Raw genomic sequence first — 21,749 nt, 5'->3', positions numbered from 1 at the left:
CCAATATTCCAAGCCCCAGGATCAGATAGATGCTCTATAAAATCAGAGGTAATCCTTAAGTGATGGGGAGATATTCATCTGTACACATCACCTTCTTCCCAGGACTTTTTAAGGTACCCAGGAAGCGAGTTCCTAGTCTGTCCTTAAAATAGAGCAGAAATGGGATCAGGTCAAAAGTAAGGCGTGGTGGTGGTATGCACTTAAAATCCCAGCACTGGGGAAACAGAGACAGTCAGATCACTGGGGTTCACTGGCCAGCCAGCATAGTCTACCTGGCAGGGTCCAGCCAGCAAACAGACAAGGAAAGGGGCTGGTGGTGTGGCTTAACAGTTTAAAGCTCTGGCTGATCTTGCAGAGGACTGAATCCAATTTCTAGCACCTCTATGGAAGCTCACAACCATCTGTAACTCCAGTTTCAGGGCACCCAGTGCTTTCTTCTGGCCTCCATGGGCACCAGGCATGCGTGTGGCATATGTATACACATATACAGGCAAAACCCATACACATAAAATAACAATAAATAAACTTTTAAAAAATATATATTTAAGAGCGGTTTCTTTATGTAGCCCTGGCTGGCCTGAAACTCACTATATAGTCCAGGCTGGGTTTGAACTCACAGAAATCTATCTGTCTAACTGCCTCCCAAGTGCTAAAATTAAAGTCTTTAATTATGTGGGCCTGTGTCCACATGATTTTTAAAATAATAAAAATAAACATTTATTTAAAAGAAGCCAAGAATGCTTCATAGACTAGAAGACACTTGAGCCAGGTGAGGAGTCTATTAGAATGGCAGAGGACCACTGTAAGCACCAAATCAAAAGAAGACGCATTCACCAAGAGTCTAACCCCTCAGCTGTGAAGCCTCCTTCCAGCAGTTTTACTAAAGAGTAGCTATGGTCACTTCCATTTCCCCTGCTGAGCAGAGTCCCTGGGTGAGTTGTAATGCTAGACCTGCAGGAGGGAGAAGGAAGTCTGTGTGGGCATAGTTGATCGTGTCGTTGTCACAAGTCCCTTGGGGGTGGCTAGGAGCCTGTCTGAGGCTGGAAGGGTTTGTATTTCCAGATCTCTGCCCTGAGGGCACTGGCCACAGGGCCTGAGAGCTTCTCCCTACGTTGTATGAATTTGGTTTGGCACGTTACGGGACAGTTTCTAGGCTCCTAGGAAGGAATTATCACAACCAAATGAGCCAAGGCCTAAGAAGGCACTTTGAAAAGTGTACGGTGGTTAACCAGACCAAGGCAATGGTGGTGTTATTTATATTTCCAGAAAATACTTCAGGGATTTGCCTATGTAGCTCTGAAAATATATGACTGTGTCTCGTGCCAGGTTGGACTGAAATGAATTACTTCTCTGATCCCACCAGGGCCTTCCTGTCCAGGTCCCCTCTCTTTTGAGTTACAATTTATCATTCACAGTCGTAATACACAGAATTATATGTAGAATCGAGTCATCTGTAGTCTGGTAACTGGGACCATGGTTCTTTTGCAGTTTTTTAATAATCAGCCTAGAAATAGGATTGAACTGTAGCCCAATGACCTTGATGTCCCACTGTGGCTCCCAGTTGACGGCTTTGCCATCTTGTCTCCTTCTTAGACTCCAGAGCGATTTCTACTCTTGCCCCTTGGCTGTCACCACCTCAAGGAATCCTAGAGTTTAAGGCGCAAGAAGACCTTATCTAGCTTTCATTCTGTAGGGGATGGAATGGGAGCCACGGCCATTAAGTGACTTGCAGGGCTCCTTTGTAGTTCCCAGTTGAGTGTCTTGTTCTTGTCTGGAGGAGGGTGGGGACAGGGAGTACAGTGAGGCGCCTAGAGGCTTTGATCCCAAATAGCCACTCTTATTTTACACATCCAGCCATCGAGCACCGCCTCCACCTCGGGTGGCTACAGAAGTGGGAATTACTGTCCCAGGATGCTCCCTGCCTGCCAGGTAATTGCTGACTGGATAAGGATCCCTGGCGGGAAAGTGGTCACAGCAGCAGCAGCAGCAGCAGCAGCAACAGCAAAGACATCAGCATTTACTGTTCTCAATTGTGCTGCTCATCATCATTCCACATGGAGAACCTGGGGTAGATTTGGAGTTAGGAGCTCATTGGCATCCCAGTTAAAAGGTGGCAGACCCGGCCAAGCTTTGCTGCAACACAGATTACTTTTAACTGTTTAACAGTTCTGGATTAATGCCTGGGGTGTTGGAGAATTTTCTTCAACTAAAATGTTAATGATCCTAAGAACCCAACCCTTTTTAGTGCCGATAAAGCAGACAAGAAGAGTTCATTGGAAAACCAGCAAGTCTCTAAAGAAGCAAAGAACTGACACAGTTCAGGCCTGAGGATTGCTGAAGGACAGCCAGGAACAAAGGGGAGCAAAGACGGGGTGTTTATACAGAGCCAAGGTGTCAGTTCTGAAGGATTGTGGGGGAACCAGGGCAACCCATTAGGGCCAAGTGTGGACTCTATTAGGCTGTACCTCCATGTCTGCATGTAGTGACCGTCAGGCAGTAGAATTGCCCGACAGGGAAGCTGTGCATCCCCAGACACAGGGGGGTACATAGACTAAAGTAAGAGATAAAGCTTGTTTTAATCCTGAGCGGAAATAGGTTGCAGCACTCCCTTGTGGCCCGAGGAAACCTTCTGTATAGGGCTAGATCCAGTTTGGGAAAATGCCATGAGCAAAACCAACTTTCTAGCCAGAGGCCTTCCTTCATGCCCTGTTCTAGACAGCTGTTTGTCTCCTCATTAGCTAGAGACTCCTGGCCAGAGAGAACCAGAGGCAACAAATGATACCCACCAACCCAGGTGACACTGTATGTCATCCTTGGTGTATGACGTCCGCCCAAGCACAGGCAAGGCTATCCTGACCTCTGGTCCTGGCCTTTCTTACTAGCTCTTTGACACTTCCTTCTCGGGCCTTAATCCCCTCCTCTGGAAGGTGCTGGGAGTAGTCCCCTGGGAAAGCAGTATGTAGAACACACAGGACACCGCCCAGCCCTAGCCACTCACCAGGGCATTTCTGCTGGATCTGATCATCTGCGAACGTGTGTTCATTCTCTAAAGGAATGGAATAAGGTGAGCACCGTTTGTAACTTTCTTCTTGCCGTCCCCCTTGGAATGGGTTGAAAAGAATGAACTGGAACTCCAAAACAAAAATTAGGCTTAGTCCTGTGACTCTGCTCCACATATATTTTGCATTTCATTCACCAGAGCAATGAGGAGCGTAGCATGTGGGTTGAAAGATGTGCCCAGAGTCTTCCTGTTGTCATCCCACGTGAACCATGCATGGGTTGCTACTGTTGAAGCTATCTCAGAAGCTGAGCAAGCCAAAGAGTGATGTCACACACGTGGGGTGCTTAGTACAGTCAGATGTGATGCCTAGCGCCTAGGCTGAGGAAACAGCCTTTCCTGAGATGCCTAAAAGCATAACCAGGGTGGTGTGAGGTGGAAGAAAGATCTTAGAAACCTACAGAGCCCTGGGCAAAGCACAAAACTACAGGAAGCTGTGAGCTTAAGAAGACGACCTTTTTTTAAAAATGTGTATGGATGTTTTGCCAGCACATATATCTGCACCATGAGCATGCCTGGTGCCTGAGGAGATCAGGAGAAGGTGTCAGGTCCCTGGAACTGGAGTTGCAAACATCCATGTGGGTTCTGGGAACCAAACCCCGGCTCCTCTGCAAGAGCAACAAATACGCTCACTGAACCAGCTCTCCAGTCCTAGGTAGCTATGTTTTGTCCCAGTGTTGAGTGACAATTAGAAGAAAGTCAAACTCTGTTCTTAAGTCTTATTAGCTCTCCGCTAATTTCAGGGAACTTTAATAAGTCAGTCACCTTTGGGGGTCAGCAGTTGTGTCTCACCTGCCTCCCAGTTCTAGAGTCACTCATAATGTCTGGCATAGAGACTGCTTGACAAATATAAATGAAATCAGTGAGGTGATTATTTGCCTCAAGTTTACTTGTTTACCTGTTGGCAAAACCAATTTTGCATTTAGAAAGAGTCAAGACCCTGAGACTCCCCATTCTCCGTCTTGCCTTCTCCCCTTGCTCCCTCATCTCATCCTCCCACTCTGCCCCAACTGTCCTGTTGCCTGCAGGACAAGTCCTTGCGAGAGGCATGGTTGTTTTCTCTTGAGTGTTGGTCCAGGAGAGTCCAGCGGCCGCAAGGGATGGAGGGGACAGGAAGAGAGCAGTAAGCACTCCTTTACCAGACGAATCCAGACAGTTGTTAGGTCAGAGGAGGAAGGGTTAAAGGACCAGAAACAGGTAGGAGCTAGGTAGTGTTCAAAACCCTTTGATACTCTTTCAGATCCCAGAAGTCTGTGTTGTTGTAGGGCTGTCAGCTTTCGTCTCAACCAAACAAAAGGCTCCTCCTATAGTTTGTTCCAAGGGAGAGGCATAAATAGTGGCTTCTTCAGACCTGTCCAGGGTCTCTAATTAGCTAAGCATCCTTCAATACTACATCTGTATGAGACACAGAGACACAGAGCAGAGATAAAGTAGCACTTTTTACATATTATTTTTCTCTCAGTTGAGCCAATTATAAGCTATGGCTGCCAAGAACCCGTGAGTCTCTGATACAGGATCCAGAACAGTGAGTTAAGCCATCAAGGCAAAGTGTGTGTGTATTCAGAGGTACCCTGTTTCATGAGGACCTTTTGATAGTCTTCCCCCCTCTATGCACCCTTTTGGTCTCTGCCTTCAGTCAACTGCAGGCCAATATATGAAGTGGAAAATTGCAAAAGAAAAATTGTTCTAAGCATACAACTGTGGAACCATAGACCTGCTGGAGTCCCATGCCACCCCATTTTGTCACATTCTGGGTACGAATAAAACCTTTGTGCTGTATGTACTACCTGCCTGCCAGTCACTTGGCAAGTGACTGTTATCAGATCAACTGTTAGGTGCCACAGTGCTGCACTCAGGGAGCACTCATTCTTAGTGAGGATCCCAAAGTACAGGTGGAGTGACACTGGCAATCCTGTGCCTAAAACAAACCCTTTAAGGGGAAGATGCAAGTTTATTGGGGCTGTACAGAAAAACAAATAATGAGTAGGTTTTCAGGTTTCTACTGAGAGTCCTGAACCAGCCAGGTGGATGGGGCAGGGCGGGCTGCCATACATAAAAGAACAATTGGAGGAAGCTGGCCACAAATGACAGCATGTAAAATCATGGCTGGTCTTCAGGCAACTTTTCTTACAAACCCAACTCAAAGTCACATTAAGGAATTTACTGAACGAAAAGCCTAGGCTTGCTATTTTGGGGAAAGCTAGATCTAGCCAGTGACTACTGGCTCACCTATTGACAAACATATTAGCCTTGGCTGTCCTGGAACTCCTATGTAGATCAGGCTAGCCTCAAACTCAGAGATCTGACTGCCTCTGAGATTAAAGGTGTGCACCACCACACCCAGCTCCTGGCGCTCTTCCTAGTCTGGCAGTGGCTTCTGCTGGACAGGCAACTGTTTCCCCTTCAGCATCTGAAGGCTGTTTAACTCGCTGTGACCATGTACATGTCTTGATAACTTGGGCCTGATCTCAGGCCCCACCTGCTAGGTCACATGGACTCATCTTGATGTAGGGGAAGGGACTGGGGGGATGGAGCATGTGGCCATTGCTGTAGGAGGAGGAAGGGTGATGGCACCCAGAGCTGCAGCTGATGCTGGGGAGGGAAGCCAGTGTGCTTGCTCAGCACACAAGATGATGAAGACATGGCCTCTGTCTCCAAACGTGTAAGGAACTGGAATCAGTTGTATTCACCACAGCTCAAGGGCCATGGGCTTACCTTTAAGAAGATTAATTTGGGCTTGCAAAAGAACTTTCTAACAGCCGCCTGTGCTAATAGATCCTGAAACTGTAATGAGCCGTCGTCCTAACACTCGATAAGCTTATACAGGAAACATGGCAGCACCAGCCCCACCAGGTGACACAGTACGGGAAGGGTGAGGAGTCTCTGTGTGTCGGGACAGGAAGCAGGGTGGCTGTGGTAGGCAGACTAAGCCCACTTTGTAGAAAAGGCTAAAGCTACAGAGGAGATTGCTCTGCAGCTTGAGTGTCAAGGTGAGCTAAGAGAGTGCTGCCTGTTAAGATGCAAGCTGCTTGGACTGGGAGTTATAACAGGCTTGTGATCCCATTCAGAGCACATTTTGTTATGAAGACAATGCAATCCTAAGTTCCATTCAGGAAGGAAGGAAACAAGGAAACTTCCCAATGGCTCCGTATGCCCAAGATAGACCAGGTGAACCAGTGACACTTGGGTTCCACAGCATGGGTGGGGGTGGGGCAGGGTGGGGTGGTTAATCTGACCTAGAAGCAAATTAGAAGATAGATTCAGAAACCCCCTTTCTACCATCGTCACTGGATCAGGGTCATTTGACCATAAGATTGGTGTCATCCGAAGGCCTTGCTCAGGAAAATTGCATCTCCTACACCACAACCCCCCCCACACACACACAAACACACAAACACACACACACACACTGTCTCTCTGATGGTCTTAAGCTAGATTCACACAAACGCATCCCCTTACAGAAGAAAGGGGAACTAAAGTTAGAGACAGAAAAATCTCTAAAATCTTCTCAAAGCTGGATACCTAATAGGTACTTGATGGGCATGCTGGTCAGGCCTGTACCACCAGCAAACAGATTCATCATATGATTCCTGTCTGTTTATTTCCAATTGCAATCCCGTGTCAAAACATTAAGTGAGTATTTGCCCACACAGGGTTTCCTGTGGCTGCTCTCCATGTCCATGGAGTGGGACATGAGCTGTGTCAGTGTGAAATACGCAAAGGGTAGAGAGGAGACGGGCAAGCAGGTCCTTCCTCCTGCTCTGCCTGGCCGCCCCAGCGGATGAGTGATGCTGCCCCACACTCGCCGCTCCAGCTGTTGTGTTCTGTGTAGACATGCACTGTCCTTGATCCTTGGGAAGCGGCAAGAGCCAAGTGATCTAATTTATGGCCTTGGTGATTTTTCTGTCTGACCCCATCTGAGCTGTGCCCTCCTCAAGGCAGCTCGGAGCCTTTCTGTCACACCCGGCTGTTGGCTAGCTAGTTTTTTCTTCTCAAAAATGGTGGCTCCCAAACACAGCCTGGCTGCAGTCTGAGCTGTGGGCCAGAGAAGGGACAGAGACTAGATCTTAAACTGAATTGAATAATTTGTTTTAAACTTTGTTTCAATCATTTATTCAAGCAGTGTTTGCATACATAGTGTGCACACATACATATTTATACATGCACATACATACATGGGAGGGGGATTTCTCAGTGTGTAGCCCTGAATGACTTTGAATGCACATTTTAAAAACATATGCCACCACATCCAGCTTGTGAAAGCAGATCTTAGACTGTGGCATTTTAGTCACATTCTGCCCTGCCGTGCCTGATAACTTCACTTATGACTTAGCGTTTGTTTTAGACCTATTTAAGATGTAGTGTAGACTTATGAGAGGGATAAGAACTGCAACAAGAAGAAAGGCCAGTGCTCTGGGGAGAGAGGACGAGCAGTGATGTCACGCTTGTCTGTGTTAGCTCACTAGAAACTATGTATATGCCCACTTATTTTGTCTTGTATTGCCTTCAGGAAAAAAGACACTCTATCAACATTCCCCACTGATAAGTAGGCCTAGTAAATTTCACTCTTCCTTTTTGTAAAACAGTCCTTGAGAAGCCCTTGGTGATGCATGATACACTTTTAGTGGGGCAGGGCACCAGGTTAAAGCTTATGGAAGTAAATTGTATCCTTACAGAAAGCCTCATAATCTATAATAGATTGGAGATGGCGCATCCCCTCAGCACCTGGGCGGTGTCTCCCTGGCATAGGCGGCAGGCATGGCTCCTGAATGGCAAGCACCATCTTCAGAGAGGCTTCAGGAGTCTTCTTGTTTGGGCCTTGAACTGTGCACACAATGGTCTACAGCTCAGTGCAGGAGAAGGATTTTGAGGCGATGGGTATCTGGCAAGAATGCCATGGATCGTTCTAGTCCTCAGGTGCAGGCATTTCCCCCCGGGGGGGGCAGCCTCCTGAGCAGGCTGTCAGGCCAGGCTCTGTCTGCGGCCTTGAACACTGCTCCTCTCCGAGCCTCGACTTCCATAAGGAATTCCATCAAGCTTGAGCAGCTCTGAGGTCCTTCCCGCTTGAAAATTTTCTCTAAGTCTTAATTCGTCACATAGAAAATAAAACCCTGATTCACCGTAATCACTGTAGGTTGAGCTGAGGCTGTAGCATCACATGTCAGATTTGAAAAGAGTATCTTTAGAGCATCTGAGGGTCCTTACATTTGGGTTAAAATGTAAAAAGAACAGAGTTGAACACTAAGGACTGGAATATGGCTCAAGACACACGAAATGAAGCTGCTACTCTTTAAAAATTTCAGCCGTACCATGTAATTTCAGACTTCTTTTTTTCTATCTAAGAGAAAATAGCACAAGCTTGAAAAGCAGTAAATATGTAAAGAGAAAATTTGTCAACTGATATTGGAAGATGTGACCCGGGTCACACATAAATCTCTCCGACAAGAGCTGCAGGGCAAGTCATCATTTCAGAGGGGAAATGAAAGCCTAGCTGGTGTCTTCCCTCAGCTCCAGAGTGGATCCACTCTGGTTTCTTGATTGTGCCTCGGAATATGATATGAAAGGCCCTGCTGTCGAGGTCTGTTTTGCCATTGTGTGCAGAGAGGGGAGCAGAAAGAGAAACTCCTGAAATTGTCGTTTTTTGTCGTTTTAGTGCCAGCACCATTGACAAGTAGCTGAGCTTTTGCATTAACAATTGCTTTCCCAGACTTACTTTACAAAGTCATGAGTCACATTACAGGCTTTCTAATTGCCACCTGTATGGCTCTTGCATAGAAAGATGTGACAAATGTTAATGCAGTCGGCAAAGCCCGGCTGGTACTTGTAGCTGCCCCCAACAAGTCATTCATCCTGTTTAAACACGTGAGGGTCTGTCTTACATCAGAAGGAGGCCTAACTCTCCTATTAGTGGGGCTTTAAATCTTGGATCTGACAACTGACAAAAGAAGAAGGGAAAAAAAATGCCCGGAAAGGAAAGAGGTTCATCTTATTAATCTATCAAAACAGCACTAGTTCTAGAGCGTGATGAGCGAAGTGTTTTTCTGGAGCAGTTACATTCTGGTCCTTGTCCCTGAGTCCTAGTCAGCCACAGAAGTCACCCGGCACAAGCAAAATGTACAGGCAGGAGCACGGGCTTAAGCAAGCTGGTTATAAAGAGGGTCGGAGGTGCTGTCAGGAGCCAGCTGTACATCAATGCTAACACGGCCGTGCGCCTCTCAACTCTGCTCTCACAGTCAGGCCTTTGGAAAGGCAGACTCAGAGTAAAGATAGGTGTCCATGAAGCTGGTATTTTACACCGAGTCAGTTCTACTTTTAATGCACAATAAAACAAAGGCTTCGGTTTTACATGAACTGTGCACAAAAGCAGAGTCGGGGCTAGAGGTTGACTTGGTTCAGATCTATTTTATAGTCACTGTGCCCAGACAGTAATATGATCTTGAAAAAGGTAAACAACAAAGAGTTTAGCAGTGAAAAATATGCCTAATATAAATACAGTCATGCGCGTGGCAGCTCAGAACTTGAAAAATATGACTGCAGCATTAAATTTTTCTGGTGGAATTAACAGAGGAACAGAACATAGCCTTTAAGGCAATATTTCTGAGGCAGGGGAAGGAGATAATACATCTAACTCCATGGTCTGCGTGGCACTCCTATAAAGAAAAGCACAGTAGCTTTATTTAATTGAGAAAATGAATCAATTATGATGATGTTGCATCATCGCATCAGGCCCATGTGAAATAGAAGGCATAAGTCACTGCATTGTGTAACAATGTTCAGAAGTAATTGAGTACCATAAGCATTTTGAATCAATTTCAGGTTCTGGCTCTGCTACCTTAATACAAAATGCATGAAGTTGACATCCTGTCGTATGTTGCTATCAAGACTGTAATAAAACCCTGGCATGGCATCTCTAAGATCTTGGGCAAAACTGTGTCATTACATCATAAGAAAATTTTAAAAAGAAAGAGGGGGGTCAGTCATCATTCCTCTCTTCCTTGTAGCAAGCCTTAATATAGGACAGTTTTTAATTATATTTACTTATTTGTAGGGGGGAGGGCATACATGTGCCACAGTGAACACGTGAAGGTCAGAGGGTCAGAGGTAACGTTGCCAGAGTGGGTTTTCTCATTCCACCATGAGGAATCTGAGGATCGAACTCAGATCATCAGGCTTGTTGGCAAGTGCCTTTAGTGACTCACTCACCTCGCTTGCCCAGTCAGTGTAGTGTGATCTTAAGGTGTTCTGCTTCTAATGTAGAGACCTTCTGTAAGGTCCAGGTCATGAGGAACTATTCCCCATTTGTCACTCTTCACCACAAAATTCATGTTCCTGAAGACAGTACCATAAACCAACCCTAACCTTATTTCAAGGCATCTCATAGAATTTTCATCACCTTTTTCTCAAAGAGTCTTGAATCTCCCCACTCTCGGAAATCTGTGAGAAAACATGCTCTTTGATGTCAACAATGGATTGCTAATGCTCTGTCCATTACAGACAGCTCAGCTATACAAGTGGATATACCTTTTTAATACTAGCACAGGGCTGCCCATATGTGCTTGGAAGAAACAAAAGAAGTGAACACAATAGGAGAAGGGACCTGGCTCTTGGAGATTTTTACTAAATTTCTAAGCAGTCTTAAGGAGTAAGCACCTCAATCTCCCCTCGTAGACTGAGTCTCTGCCTGCCAGCCTTGCCAGGAGTGCTTCTGACTAGAGGAACCAGATGGGCAGCACTTGAGGGTAACGTCAGGCGGGCACTGGCAGTGAAGACTGAGAACCAGGCAGCCTGGAACTACTTCCCATTGTGGTGACTGAAATATGGGCAGGCCACTTGGGTCAGCTGGGCTAGAGCATGGCAATACCGTCTAAAGCACCTGTAGTCCCAGGAGGAGCTGCGCAGGAAGATAGGGATTTCTAGGCTAGCCTGGGTTTCATAGCAAGACTTGGGAGCAGGGAGGAAGGACTGCTGATGAGCCACACTGATGCAGAAGAAAATCAGACAGCCAGCACCCACCCTCGGAAGCGCAGTCCACAGACCATGGACTATAGTCTTTCATACCATGCAAGTTAAAAACATGAAAGCCACTTGTTTTTTAAGGAATCCTGTGCTTATAGGCAGGTGAAGGAATGCTGGGAAAGCTTGTCATCGCCAAACCTGGGCCTGTGACCCGAGCCTGCCCTGTCTTGCAGGAGGGCGGGTTTCCTCATCCAAGAACACAGATTGCCATGCCTGCACACCTTAAGGTTGGCTGTGCTGGTCAAATGAGTGTGTGTAGGAAAGAAATTGTCACGTATTGGTAAGGGGCCGAAGAGTTGCTTCAGTGGCTGGCGTACTTGCTGCATGAGGACCTGAATTCAAAACCCTAGTACCCACGTAAAAGCCATGTGCTGGCCACACACCTGTAACATTCAGTCTTACTGCTGGTTGGGCAGAGACAAATGTCTTCCAGGACCTTGTTGGCCAACCAGCTTAGCTGACATGGGGAGTTCGCGGTTCAGTGAGAGACCCTGTCTCAGAAAGTAAGATGGAGAGCAATAGAGGAAGACACCCAACATCAGCCTCTAGCATCCACAACACGTACACACATGCGTACAACACACACAGGTGGTACCACTAAGAGCACATAAAGGGCCCAGTGGTAGAACATCTGCCCAGCCTGTCTGAGGCCCCCAGTTTGATTTCCCAGCACTGCAACAAACATTGAGATATTACTCATGCCATCTAACCCAGAAATCCACTGAGCTGGCCTGGAAGCATTTAGTTCCTAAAAGTGTTCTGCTTACAGAATGCAGGAACCAGGACCACATTTCCGTTAGATTTGTGTACACTAACTGTAGATGTGGGGTGGGGCAACGACACACCGATGTGTTTAATGTTCTGACTAGTAAGTTGAAGTTGATCTTGTCACGTTTGGTTAACTGTCTGTGTTAGATGTGAGCAGCCTGCCCACAGAACGCTGAGTGGAAACAGGCACCCTAGCAAAGTGTTATAAAACTTCATGCATTTGGTATTTCCCAGAGAGCCTTGCTGCTGGAGAAGCAGTCCAAAAGAACTTTGAAAAGGGTAGACTTTTACCCCACTCCTTAGTTCCAGGCAAACACTTCAACCACATAATTAAAGTTTTCTTCACAAAATAGGGGATTGTGAGCAGACACTGGCAGGAATCCAAAATTCTAATTTCTGACTATGATTTAATTTCAATTTTAAATAAATCGGTTTTTAATTTAAAAAGAGTGAGCTTCATAACATTAGCAATGATTGCAACATTAAGCCCAGTGTTCACAATCTAGCAATATAAAACATTATTTATATCTGAATCGTAAACAGCCTTTTGAAATGGATTATGGTTTTTCTCCCTATTCTAATACAACCTGGAGGGTACTAAAAAGTGTTGTGTGAAATTAACATTCTGCTGACTTTCGCCTATAAATGAGAAGCGAGCTATTAACATTTGTGTATTTTCATTATGTAAATTGTGTTAACACATGCCCACAAATTGCCACCAGCAATGCAATAATTTTCTCTCAGTGATCATAATGTGTCCAAGTGAGTCATTTTGATTATGACATGCTAATTACATATTGCCTTTTTTCAGATTCAGAAAAACCAGGGATCTTTAATGGTAAGCTTTATGAGTTCAGAAAAAAAATTCACTTTTCTTTTTCCTGATGGCTGCTCCCTCTGCATGCTTGAATGCCTTGTTTTAAACTTAGCAAATTGCATTTTGAAGAAAATGCAAACCTTTAACTGCCTGTATTAGATTAGGTACCATTAGAAATAATAGGACGTCCTGAGCATCCATGTTTTTATAAGAGTTTGCTGTTGTTGATTAATCTTGCTATATTTTATTGCATTAATGATTTTTTTCTTTCCACTCCACTGTAAAGATATTGCACACAGGCTAATACTTTCCCTCTCTCCTTCCCCATCGCAGCCTCTCCAGCTTCTGCAGTGCATTGTTGATGAGGTGAGGCATCGTCTTATGTGCTTTCCACTCCTAAAGTCATCCCTAATGGTGTGGAAAGCTTATATTTTGTTTCCTAATGAAGCACAATGCCCAACATCCTCGAAGCAAGTTGTGTGGTATGCTCTGAGCTGTGTTACACGAGCTGGCCTTGTCCTGGATCCTGCTGTCCCCATCCGGGCTGAGAAGCGCTGTGATGACACTGTCCCACAGGCTGGTCCTAAGGGATGTCAGAGGCCCTGAAGACAAAACATGATATTATTAATTGATCCTCTTCCTGACCAGATGGGGATGGGGATGGAAATTAAAGCGGCATCGCTCCTCCCGTAAAAGACATTGCAAGGCCTTCCATAGAGGAGGGTCAGAGTTGAAGGAATAGAAACAAGCTGGATCAAATCGGCCTTTCTGGTTCTAACCATCAAAGCAAATCACAGTTAAAGTGGGGGGAGGGGCTTGCTCAAAGCTCTGGTCAATAGTTGAGCGTTAATTACCTCCTAAGGCATTTTCTGGAGAATCTGCCCCTAACTTCTTGAGTCTCCTACTATTCTGGTAAGGAGCCTCTTCCTACCTTCTCTTGCTTTGAGCATCCTTCCCCTGAACTTCCGCTGTCCCTCCGCCTCCCTGGAGCTCCTCTGCCTCCCTCAGCTGACTCTGCTCCTTACTCTGACTTCAGCTCTTCCGACAGCAGTCACACAGGGCACAGGGCTCTCAGCCAACACACTATAACTTCCTCAAAAACCTCAGCGCCCTAGCACAGTTTAGTTTTTAAAACTTAAATTTTATAATGTTTAGAGCATTTGTAAATAGAGAAGAGAGACAATAAGTGGTCCAGATAGGAAAGTTTGAAAGGAAAAAACAAACAAACAAACAGTAATTTCATAGCAATTCTTCTCAATTAAACATCTGCATAACTAGTTATGAGATTTGGGAGAAAAAAAAGATCCTCCTAGGAAAAGGACAAGCACATGCACACCGCAGCAGCAGTGAGTGCAGGGCTCTCAAGTCCTTCCTGTGTGCACCTGCCAGCCCAGATATCCCCTGCAAGCCATAAACCAGGTTGGTGTGGAAATGAAGGCATCATCCTGAAACAAATGTAAAGTCCATTACCTCAAATATCAGACAGGCCTCCTGGACCTAATAGCTCATTAATATCTCTGTCATCCTGGTTTCCAAAAGCATCCTGTCCCCATCAGAATCCTCCTAATTAAGCCATTTTCTGAGATTTCCCCTCCAGTTTTGCTTGGGGAAGTGCCCAGGGAAACTTGGCCTAGCCAGTCAAATGGACAGCCTGAGCCGTTTCCTGGGTTCCAGCACTCTTGGTGTGCCTGGCCCCTGGGCATCAAAACACCCAGGTACACATCTTCCTCACTGAGGATACATGTGTCATCACAGAGCTAGTTTGAAGATTTTATGGGTCAAATAGATGTTTCCATTCCTTATTTCAAGATAAGATGGTCATTATACATTTAAAATATTTTACTTGTTTAATTTGGGCAAAATCACGAGACTTGAAAATATTAGAGAGTCATATTGAAGACAATAATAGTAGTGTGCTTAAGTGGAATTCTCTTCCTTATAGCCTTTCTCCCTCAGACAAAAGAAAAATAGAATTTAGTAGCCCTGCTTACTCCAAAACCCTTCTTTCTGCAAACGTAGACCTTGAGTCTGTCTTCAACTGAAACCAAGTTGATCTTAAAACTGAGGTGACATCGTACACCAACAGTAGGAAGAGCGAGCGTCTCAAATCTCATCAAGGTCGCTAGGAAAGGACCAGCCAGATGAGCTGCCTTAGGCAGGGTACATCATGCCAACAGAGAAAGCATGGGTCAGTTTTATGTTCACTGTGCCTGTCCCTGTGTGTGTCGCTCATCACTGTGTACAGGGTGTTCCTCATACAGTGGTCCACAAGCCCAGCGCTCAGGAGGCAGAGGCAGGAGGACTATAAGTTTGAGACTGGGTTGGGCTATCATGATTGTGAGACCCAATGTCACATTAAACAAACAAGCAAAGCAGAATCCCGGGCCCGTCACAGAGTTGGACTTCCCATTGGTGACTCTGCTGTACTGTGTACTAGCATTCGGTATAGATGGCTTCGGTTCATCTGAGGCCTGTGAGGTTGTGAATACTCCCGTAGATTCATTTACATCTAACTTTCAGAGTTTCTGTAAGTAACTATAACCAGTCAGGAATTGGGGATCTGATGCTAGTGTGTGTTGCTTATATTGTTACAGAAAAGTCAGGTCAAAATGTTTCACCAGGGCCTGGAGAGGTGGGTCAGTAACTAAAATAATGCGCTAGTCTTGCACAGAACTCTAGTTCAATTCCCAGGCTGGGTGGCTCACAACCTGGATCCCATGCCTCTGACCTAAGTGGGAACCAGCATCATGCACATATCTACACACGGGCATACACATACATTTTTTTAAGTCCTGCAAAGGGAGCCCAATTCAGGCACATTTCAAGTCATATACAATGCAATAGTAGCAAATCCTAGTGTGACATATCAGGTTACTGGCTTCAACTTAACCTTGACCAGAGCAGAACAGAGAGTGGACAGTGATGAATCAACACCCAGGTAGACAGAAGACCCAGAGGGGAATGCCAGAGCCACTCTGAGAGTCAAAGATGGAGCTGTGAGGTAGAGCCAGAGTTAGCCACCAGATGTCCAAGCGGAAGACACCAAAACTAAACAGGAGCATAAGAACCCCAAAGGTGAGACTTGCTCGGCCCACAGGCCAGCAGCTGGAAGAGTAGCCAAGGCAACCAGACTACTAAGCTCCTGTCAGAAGTCTGTACAATCCAGTCTGCTTTAGGTGGCTTGGAGCCAACTAGCTGAGGGTGTAAGTCTCAGGAGAACTTCTTAAGACCCTACGCCCTGGTGCTGTATGTACCCAGTACCCTCAGGAATCCAACAGATCCTTTATATAACAGAAATGTTATTACTGTCTCTGCTATCCATGAAAAATTTATATTCTAAAAAGAAAGGTGTATCCTTGGCAGCCTACTGACAGGGTAGCAAATGACCTTTAGCATTTTCTCCGAGATTCTGGTCTGTGCTTGCAATGTGTTGTTAAACTGAACTTGAATATACCAATGTCCTTTAGGGCTGTGAAAGTACCAGAGCTGACTTGTACTGTCACTGAATGTAGCTATGTGTTTGGCTTTGACACTCAGTGGTGTTCTTGGCCCTCTTGAAATCATAGTGCCAAGTGCCTCCAGGCTCAGCCGTGCCTTTTGATTGGTGCCCCCCTCTGTGTTCTCTCTGGAGACTACCTCTCTTCTTGTGGTTACTTGTTGTTCTTGTCAGGAACTACCTACATGCTATCTAAACAGGTCTGCCTTTGGTCTTGGCACTCCTAATGGTGACCCTAGGAAAATTAAAATATATCAAATGAAATCAAATCCCCAAGTAGTCACTGTAAGATCCAACAGCTTTGTCTGAAGAGGGAGAACAAAGCTCAGGTCCCTCTGACGCAGTAGAATGGATGGGCCTGTATTCGTTTGGCACATAGTCATCAGGTGCCTAAGCTAAGAACACTCAGGACAGCCTCAGACCCAGAAGGAATGGGCTTCCAGGCCAGGGTAGGAAGGTAGAGCATGGTCCCCTGGGCTGGGCCAACACTCACGCTGTAGCACCAGAGGTTCCTCCACTTCCCACTCCTGGGCTCCCAGCATGGCTGGCAGCAAAGGGCTGGCCAGATAGGGATTGTCACAGTGGAGCGACAACATGGAACACTGATGCCTGTGTCATCAGATCCCAAGGTCTCTCAAGCCAGCTAGTGGAATTGTCAGTGGGTGGAGGGGCTACGAACTAGGAAGTCTAAAGGGAACTCTGCCCAGGAGTCGGTTGGCCCTACATGGTCCACATCCTTGGGAAAGAGGTGTACACAGAGCCGATAAGCATGGTTCGGTGTAGGATGGTGCAGCAGAGCCAGGGGTGGGGTGGGTAAGGAGGAATTGCATTTAAACTCAGTCTTAAAAGAGAAATGGAGTTGCCTAGATTAAAAAAGGAGAAACCATAAATGCTGGCAGAAATACCTGAAACTATCTTATAAATCATTTTTTGAGATCACAGATGTATTCCAGAATGTTTGTGTTGTCTAAAATATGACAACCAGAAAAATGGGTTATTACTCTAAGCATATACATACATTTCAGGTATATTATAACTAAACATAAAGTCTTGCCTAGCATCTGTAGGTGCTCAAAAGAACCATTAACAAATCCCTGATTTATACTTCTGTTTATTCGTTTTACACATAAAAAGTGAATTTGTTGGAGTGATGCTTTATACCTGCTCAGAAATAATGACTGTGTGTTGGTCTCTAAAATGAGCCAACTTTCCCTACTTCTCATAGCCTAGGACTGGAGTGTGGATAAACAGTGGCCTGGGCTAAATTGTGGTAACCCTGAGAATACCGACTCCTCTCTCCAGTCACATAGAAAGGAGATTCTGGCCTTGAGAATGGCAAGGCCTAGAACATCCCTCTGTTCCCTCTAATAAGGATCCCCAGGAAAGGCGACCACGGGAGCAGGACCTTGATAAAGGACACTGACCAGGAGCCAGCACATGTTACAGGAAAAAGGCCATCCCCCCTAAAGTCAAGAAAGACTAAGTGCGTCTCCCACTCAGCGCTGGCCAGGCATGTCTGTGTAGAAGGACGTCCAGATCAGGGAGAAGGAGGTGAAGCTAGAAATACGTTGGCAAATAGACAAAGCCCTAGAAAAGACAGAACAATCCCTCCTAAGAAACGGGTCCATTGGCTGCAGCCAGCAGCATCAGTGCGCAGGCGTCATTTGTGTTTCTATAATCTCTGTACACAGATTGAACAAGACAAAGCAGTTTGTGTTGTAGCTGCAGAAAAGAAAAAACAAACTATAAAATATTGAAAGAAACTAAAACTGCTAATAAAGGGGAATCTTTTCTATGTAGTAAAAGCTCCACTTTAGGGAGATGATGTTGCCCTGGTGAGATGATACAGCAGCTTAAAACATTTGTCCCTGAGCCTGACCACCTGAGTTTAGTCCCTGGGACCCTCGTGGTGGAAGGAGAAAACTGACACACACGTATACACACGTACACACACGTACACACACGTACACACACACACGTACACACAAGTTATCCTCTGAATTCCACACCCAAATGTGGCAAGAGCACACATACACTAAATAAACATATTAACTAATTATCATTTTAAAAAAAATAACAAGGTGATGATATCCCAGTTGATCTGCAGAGTAGATGTAATTCCTGCCAGGGTACCTACTGGGATATGTCTTATACAGAAATGAATAAACTGACTCCAAATTTTGTATGCAAATACAAGGACTTAAGAGTAGCCAGACAGAGCTGGGGAGATCAGTGTGCGGTAAAAGCACTTGCTGCTCCTGCAGAGGACCCGAGCTCCGTTCACAGCACCCATAGCACTCACTATCACATAGACTTCCAGCTTGAAGAGACACAGTGCTCTGGACTGCATGCGCAGTGGCCCATCCACAGATATATGCATCATTAAACCCTTTAAAACCTTCAAAGCATCTAGAACAGTCAGGAGGTGGGAAAAGTTTGATGTATTTCAAAACTTATAGCAAAATTGTAGCAATCAAGTAGTGTGGCTATGGCATAAGGCAGGAACCTGGGATAGAGCCGGGGGCAGGGGGGGGGTCACAAATAGCCTGGGGTGCATACCCATGTTTCCAGACAAAGATGTCAAGAGCATCACATGGCAAAAGCAGAGTTGTTTTCAGCTACAAACAAAAGAATGAATTTCAGCCCTCAGGACGGTTGAAGAAGGACCATAAGTTTAAAACCATCCTGAGCAACTTTGGGGGTTGGGGAAACAAAATAAAAAATAATAGTCTAGCATCCAGAATATGTAAAGACACAAGTCAGAGGCAAAGAGAAAAGACAACTGAGCAGGGATTTGAATAACTTTATTCCAAAGACCTGCAAATGGCCAGTAAAGAGACTCATGGGCTAACTGTTAACAGCTAGGCAGCATTCACTTGCCTCCCAGAAGATGCCTGTAATCGCTGTGACACCAGGAAGAGCTTGTGTTGACTGGTCCTTAGAGAGGGCAAAGCCCTCATAAGGGGCTGGTAGGTGTGTAAAGGACACAGTTGCTATGAAATGACGTCTGAGAGGGTTAGAAGCTCAGACATAGACTTATTTATATGGCCCAAACTCATGAGCTTCCTGGGTCCACCTCAGAATGCTAGGATTAAAGCTTGTGCCACCATGATGGGCTCATTGTGGTTTTGATTTTTTTAATCATACTTTTAAAAGCATTTACAAATGAGATTGTATCTTCCTGTTGGTTCCCGAATTCATTTTCATGGCTTAGGGGTTAGCTCAGTTGTAGAATGCATCAGGCATGGGGCCCTGAGTTTGGTCTCAGCGCTCCCAAAAAAAAACCAAACAAACAAACAAAAAAAAAAACTCCTTTAAAAATAATTTAAGAGTTAGTTTTCATGGGCTGGAGAGATGGCTCAGTGGTTAAGGGCACCGCCTGCTCTTCCAAAGGTCCTGAGTTCAATTCCCAGCAACCACATGGTGGCTCACAGCCATCTATAATGTTATCTGATGCCCTCTTCTGCAGATAAAGTACTCATGCAATAAATACAATAAATAAATCTTTGAAGAAAAAAAAGTTAGTTTTCACATACCTCTAAATCCCTCGTTAATGTTACTCAGAACCCCACCCTAGCAAACAGAGTAGCAAGCAGCTACTCTGATGTAATGAGCATTGGGTCACTTGGCTCTCTACACAGCTCCCTACAGCATCCGGTGCAGGAGTCCATGGGTTATGGGTTTGTTTTTTTTTTAATCTTGACTATTTGTGCTGGAAAGATGGCTGTGTGGTTAAGAGTACTAACTGCTCTAGCAGAGGCTGCAGTTCATTTCCTAGCACCCATATCTGGTGACTCAGAACCACCTGCAACACTCTTTCTAGGATATCCAGTGTCCTTTGGTCTCCATAGGTATATGTGCATACATGCTACACATAAACCCATGCACATGCATATTTTTAAAATTTGTTGGCTATCCCCTAAAACATCATTCGTTAGCTCTGTCAACCCCAGAGTCCAAGGTCATCCCAACAGCATAGTGATTTCAGGGACATCTATCTCATGGGTCGGAGACACATGGAACTTCCGAGAGGAGTTCAGTTTTGTCACCTATATAGTGATTCCAGGCCTTGAAGAATTAACTGTAGTTTGCAGCAGGGTGTAGCTCAGTGGTAAAGCCAAAAGAGTTGGCTATTAAGTTTCTGCTATCTTCGAGGCAAGAGTGGGAGGGAAGGAAAGCGGGAAAGAGCTGTTCTCTGAAGAATGAATCATTTCTAAGAAGGTTCTGGGCTGTGAGCAGAGGGGAGTATTAGGGAAAGTCTTTGAGAATATGATTACCTAACAGTACCCGCTCCACAGTCAGAAAGTCTAAGGGGTCAATGTCCTGCTCTCCTTCCCTGGGTTCTGAAACCAGCAAGAAGGGCCACAGCCAGCTTCCACCTCCCCTGCGGGCAGCACACAGAGGTCCTGGCACTTCCACAGCTCATAACTACACGTGTTCTAAAGGAAAAGGAGCCCCAGCCTGACCCTCAGCAGCCCACGCAGGCAGCACTTTTGACCATGTGTCAGCACCCGCCCCTCCCTGGCAAAGGGGAAGCTGTCTGATGAGGTTTCTCTCTGGTACTTGCAGCATGTGTGGGTTAATGGCGGAGGCCTCGGAAACTTGGCGAGCCAGTGCACCTGGATGCACACAGCAGTCCTGTCCTCCAGCCGTGTATTAGCTAGACCTATGTCTCACGGTGATGGGAGGATGTATCGTTGGAAACCTGGAAGCCAGTACTTTTGTGTGAGTCAGTCTTTAGAGACCTGATACCTCCTTTGAAACGTCCAGTGTGTTTAAATTAATGCAGTTTGGCTGGTTTGAAGATTGCAAATAGGTTAAGGCTAGATTCCATTAGTAATTACTTTCTTCTATTGACAATAGCTGCTTCTTTAGAAATGACATTAACATTCTACAAAAACACAGCAGTAATCCAAAAGTTAATGTTCTGTTCACTTATAATTATATTTAATTCATATTTATGAGTTCGTGGGAGGGAGGAATTAGTTAAAAAATGTTATAGGAGAAACAATGTAAGAGAAATTTTTTTCTCTCTGATAGTCTAAAAGATGTTCAAAGTCACTTGAAGGAAGAGAAAAAAACAATTTTCAAAACACAGTTGTACTTACTATTATTACTAACATGCTTTACTATCTAATGCTGAAAAATCTATGTTTTTATGAATTCTTAGTGGCACTGAGCAAATTCAGTGGAGAAATTTTCTCCACTTTTTCCTTTTTCACTAACCAAAATACTAATGTATCCATTGCTGCGATTTTTTATCTTATCCTGATTTGGGAGGGAGCGTCCGAGAATCTTTAGACCAGACAGGATACATCGTAGCTTTGTGTTGTTTCTTTGAATTGTCCACAAAGCCTGATGTATTATTAATGAATTAATTTCGTGGTGGCGGAGGCCTGTGAATAGCATCGTGTGAATGGACAGTTGCCCGGTGGGGCCGGTTTTGGCTGCTGCCATTTAACATGTTGCGCTATTGTGAAGTCTTACCCCGCCGTAGGACAGTGCTCATTTAATCCGCCATGATGGGACCTTCACACCCTGAACCCAAGTTGGTTGCCAGGGTCGGTTGCTGTAATGATTCTGCCTGATGTTAG

The 21,749-nt window shown here is 45.3% G+C and overlaps 1 protein-coding gene across 2 annotated transcripts in view; it reads left to right on the top strand.

Moving 5' to 3' along the window:
- The window catches only part of Map2k5 (mitogen-activated protein kinase kinase 5), a 223,863-nt gene that overhangs the window by 156,582 nt on the left and 45,532 nt on the right, over positions 1 to 21,749 (top strand). For both annotated transcript variants that reach the window (XM_051156630.1, XM_051156629.1), the window contains 2 exons: positions 12,654 to 12,680; positions 12,993 to 13,025. In XM_051156630.1, the coding sequence (XP_051012587.1) occupies positions 12,654 to 12,680; positions 12,993 to 13,025 (60 nt within the window). The remainder of the gene's footprint in view (positions 1 to 12,653; positions 12,681 to 12,992; positions 13,026 to 21,749) is intronic.

The sequence above is a fragment of the Acomys russatus genome, chromosome 14 (assembly GCF_903995435.1).
Source record: "Acomys russatus chromosome 14, mAcoRus1.1, whole genome shotgun sequence".
NCBI lineage: Eukaryota > Metazoa > Chordata > Mammalia > Rodentia > Muridae > Acomys > Acomys russatus.
This window is presented reverse-complemented; position numbering and strand designations above follow the sequence as displayed.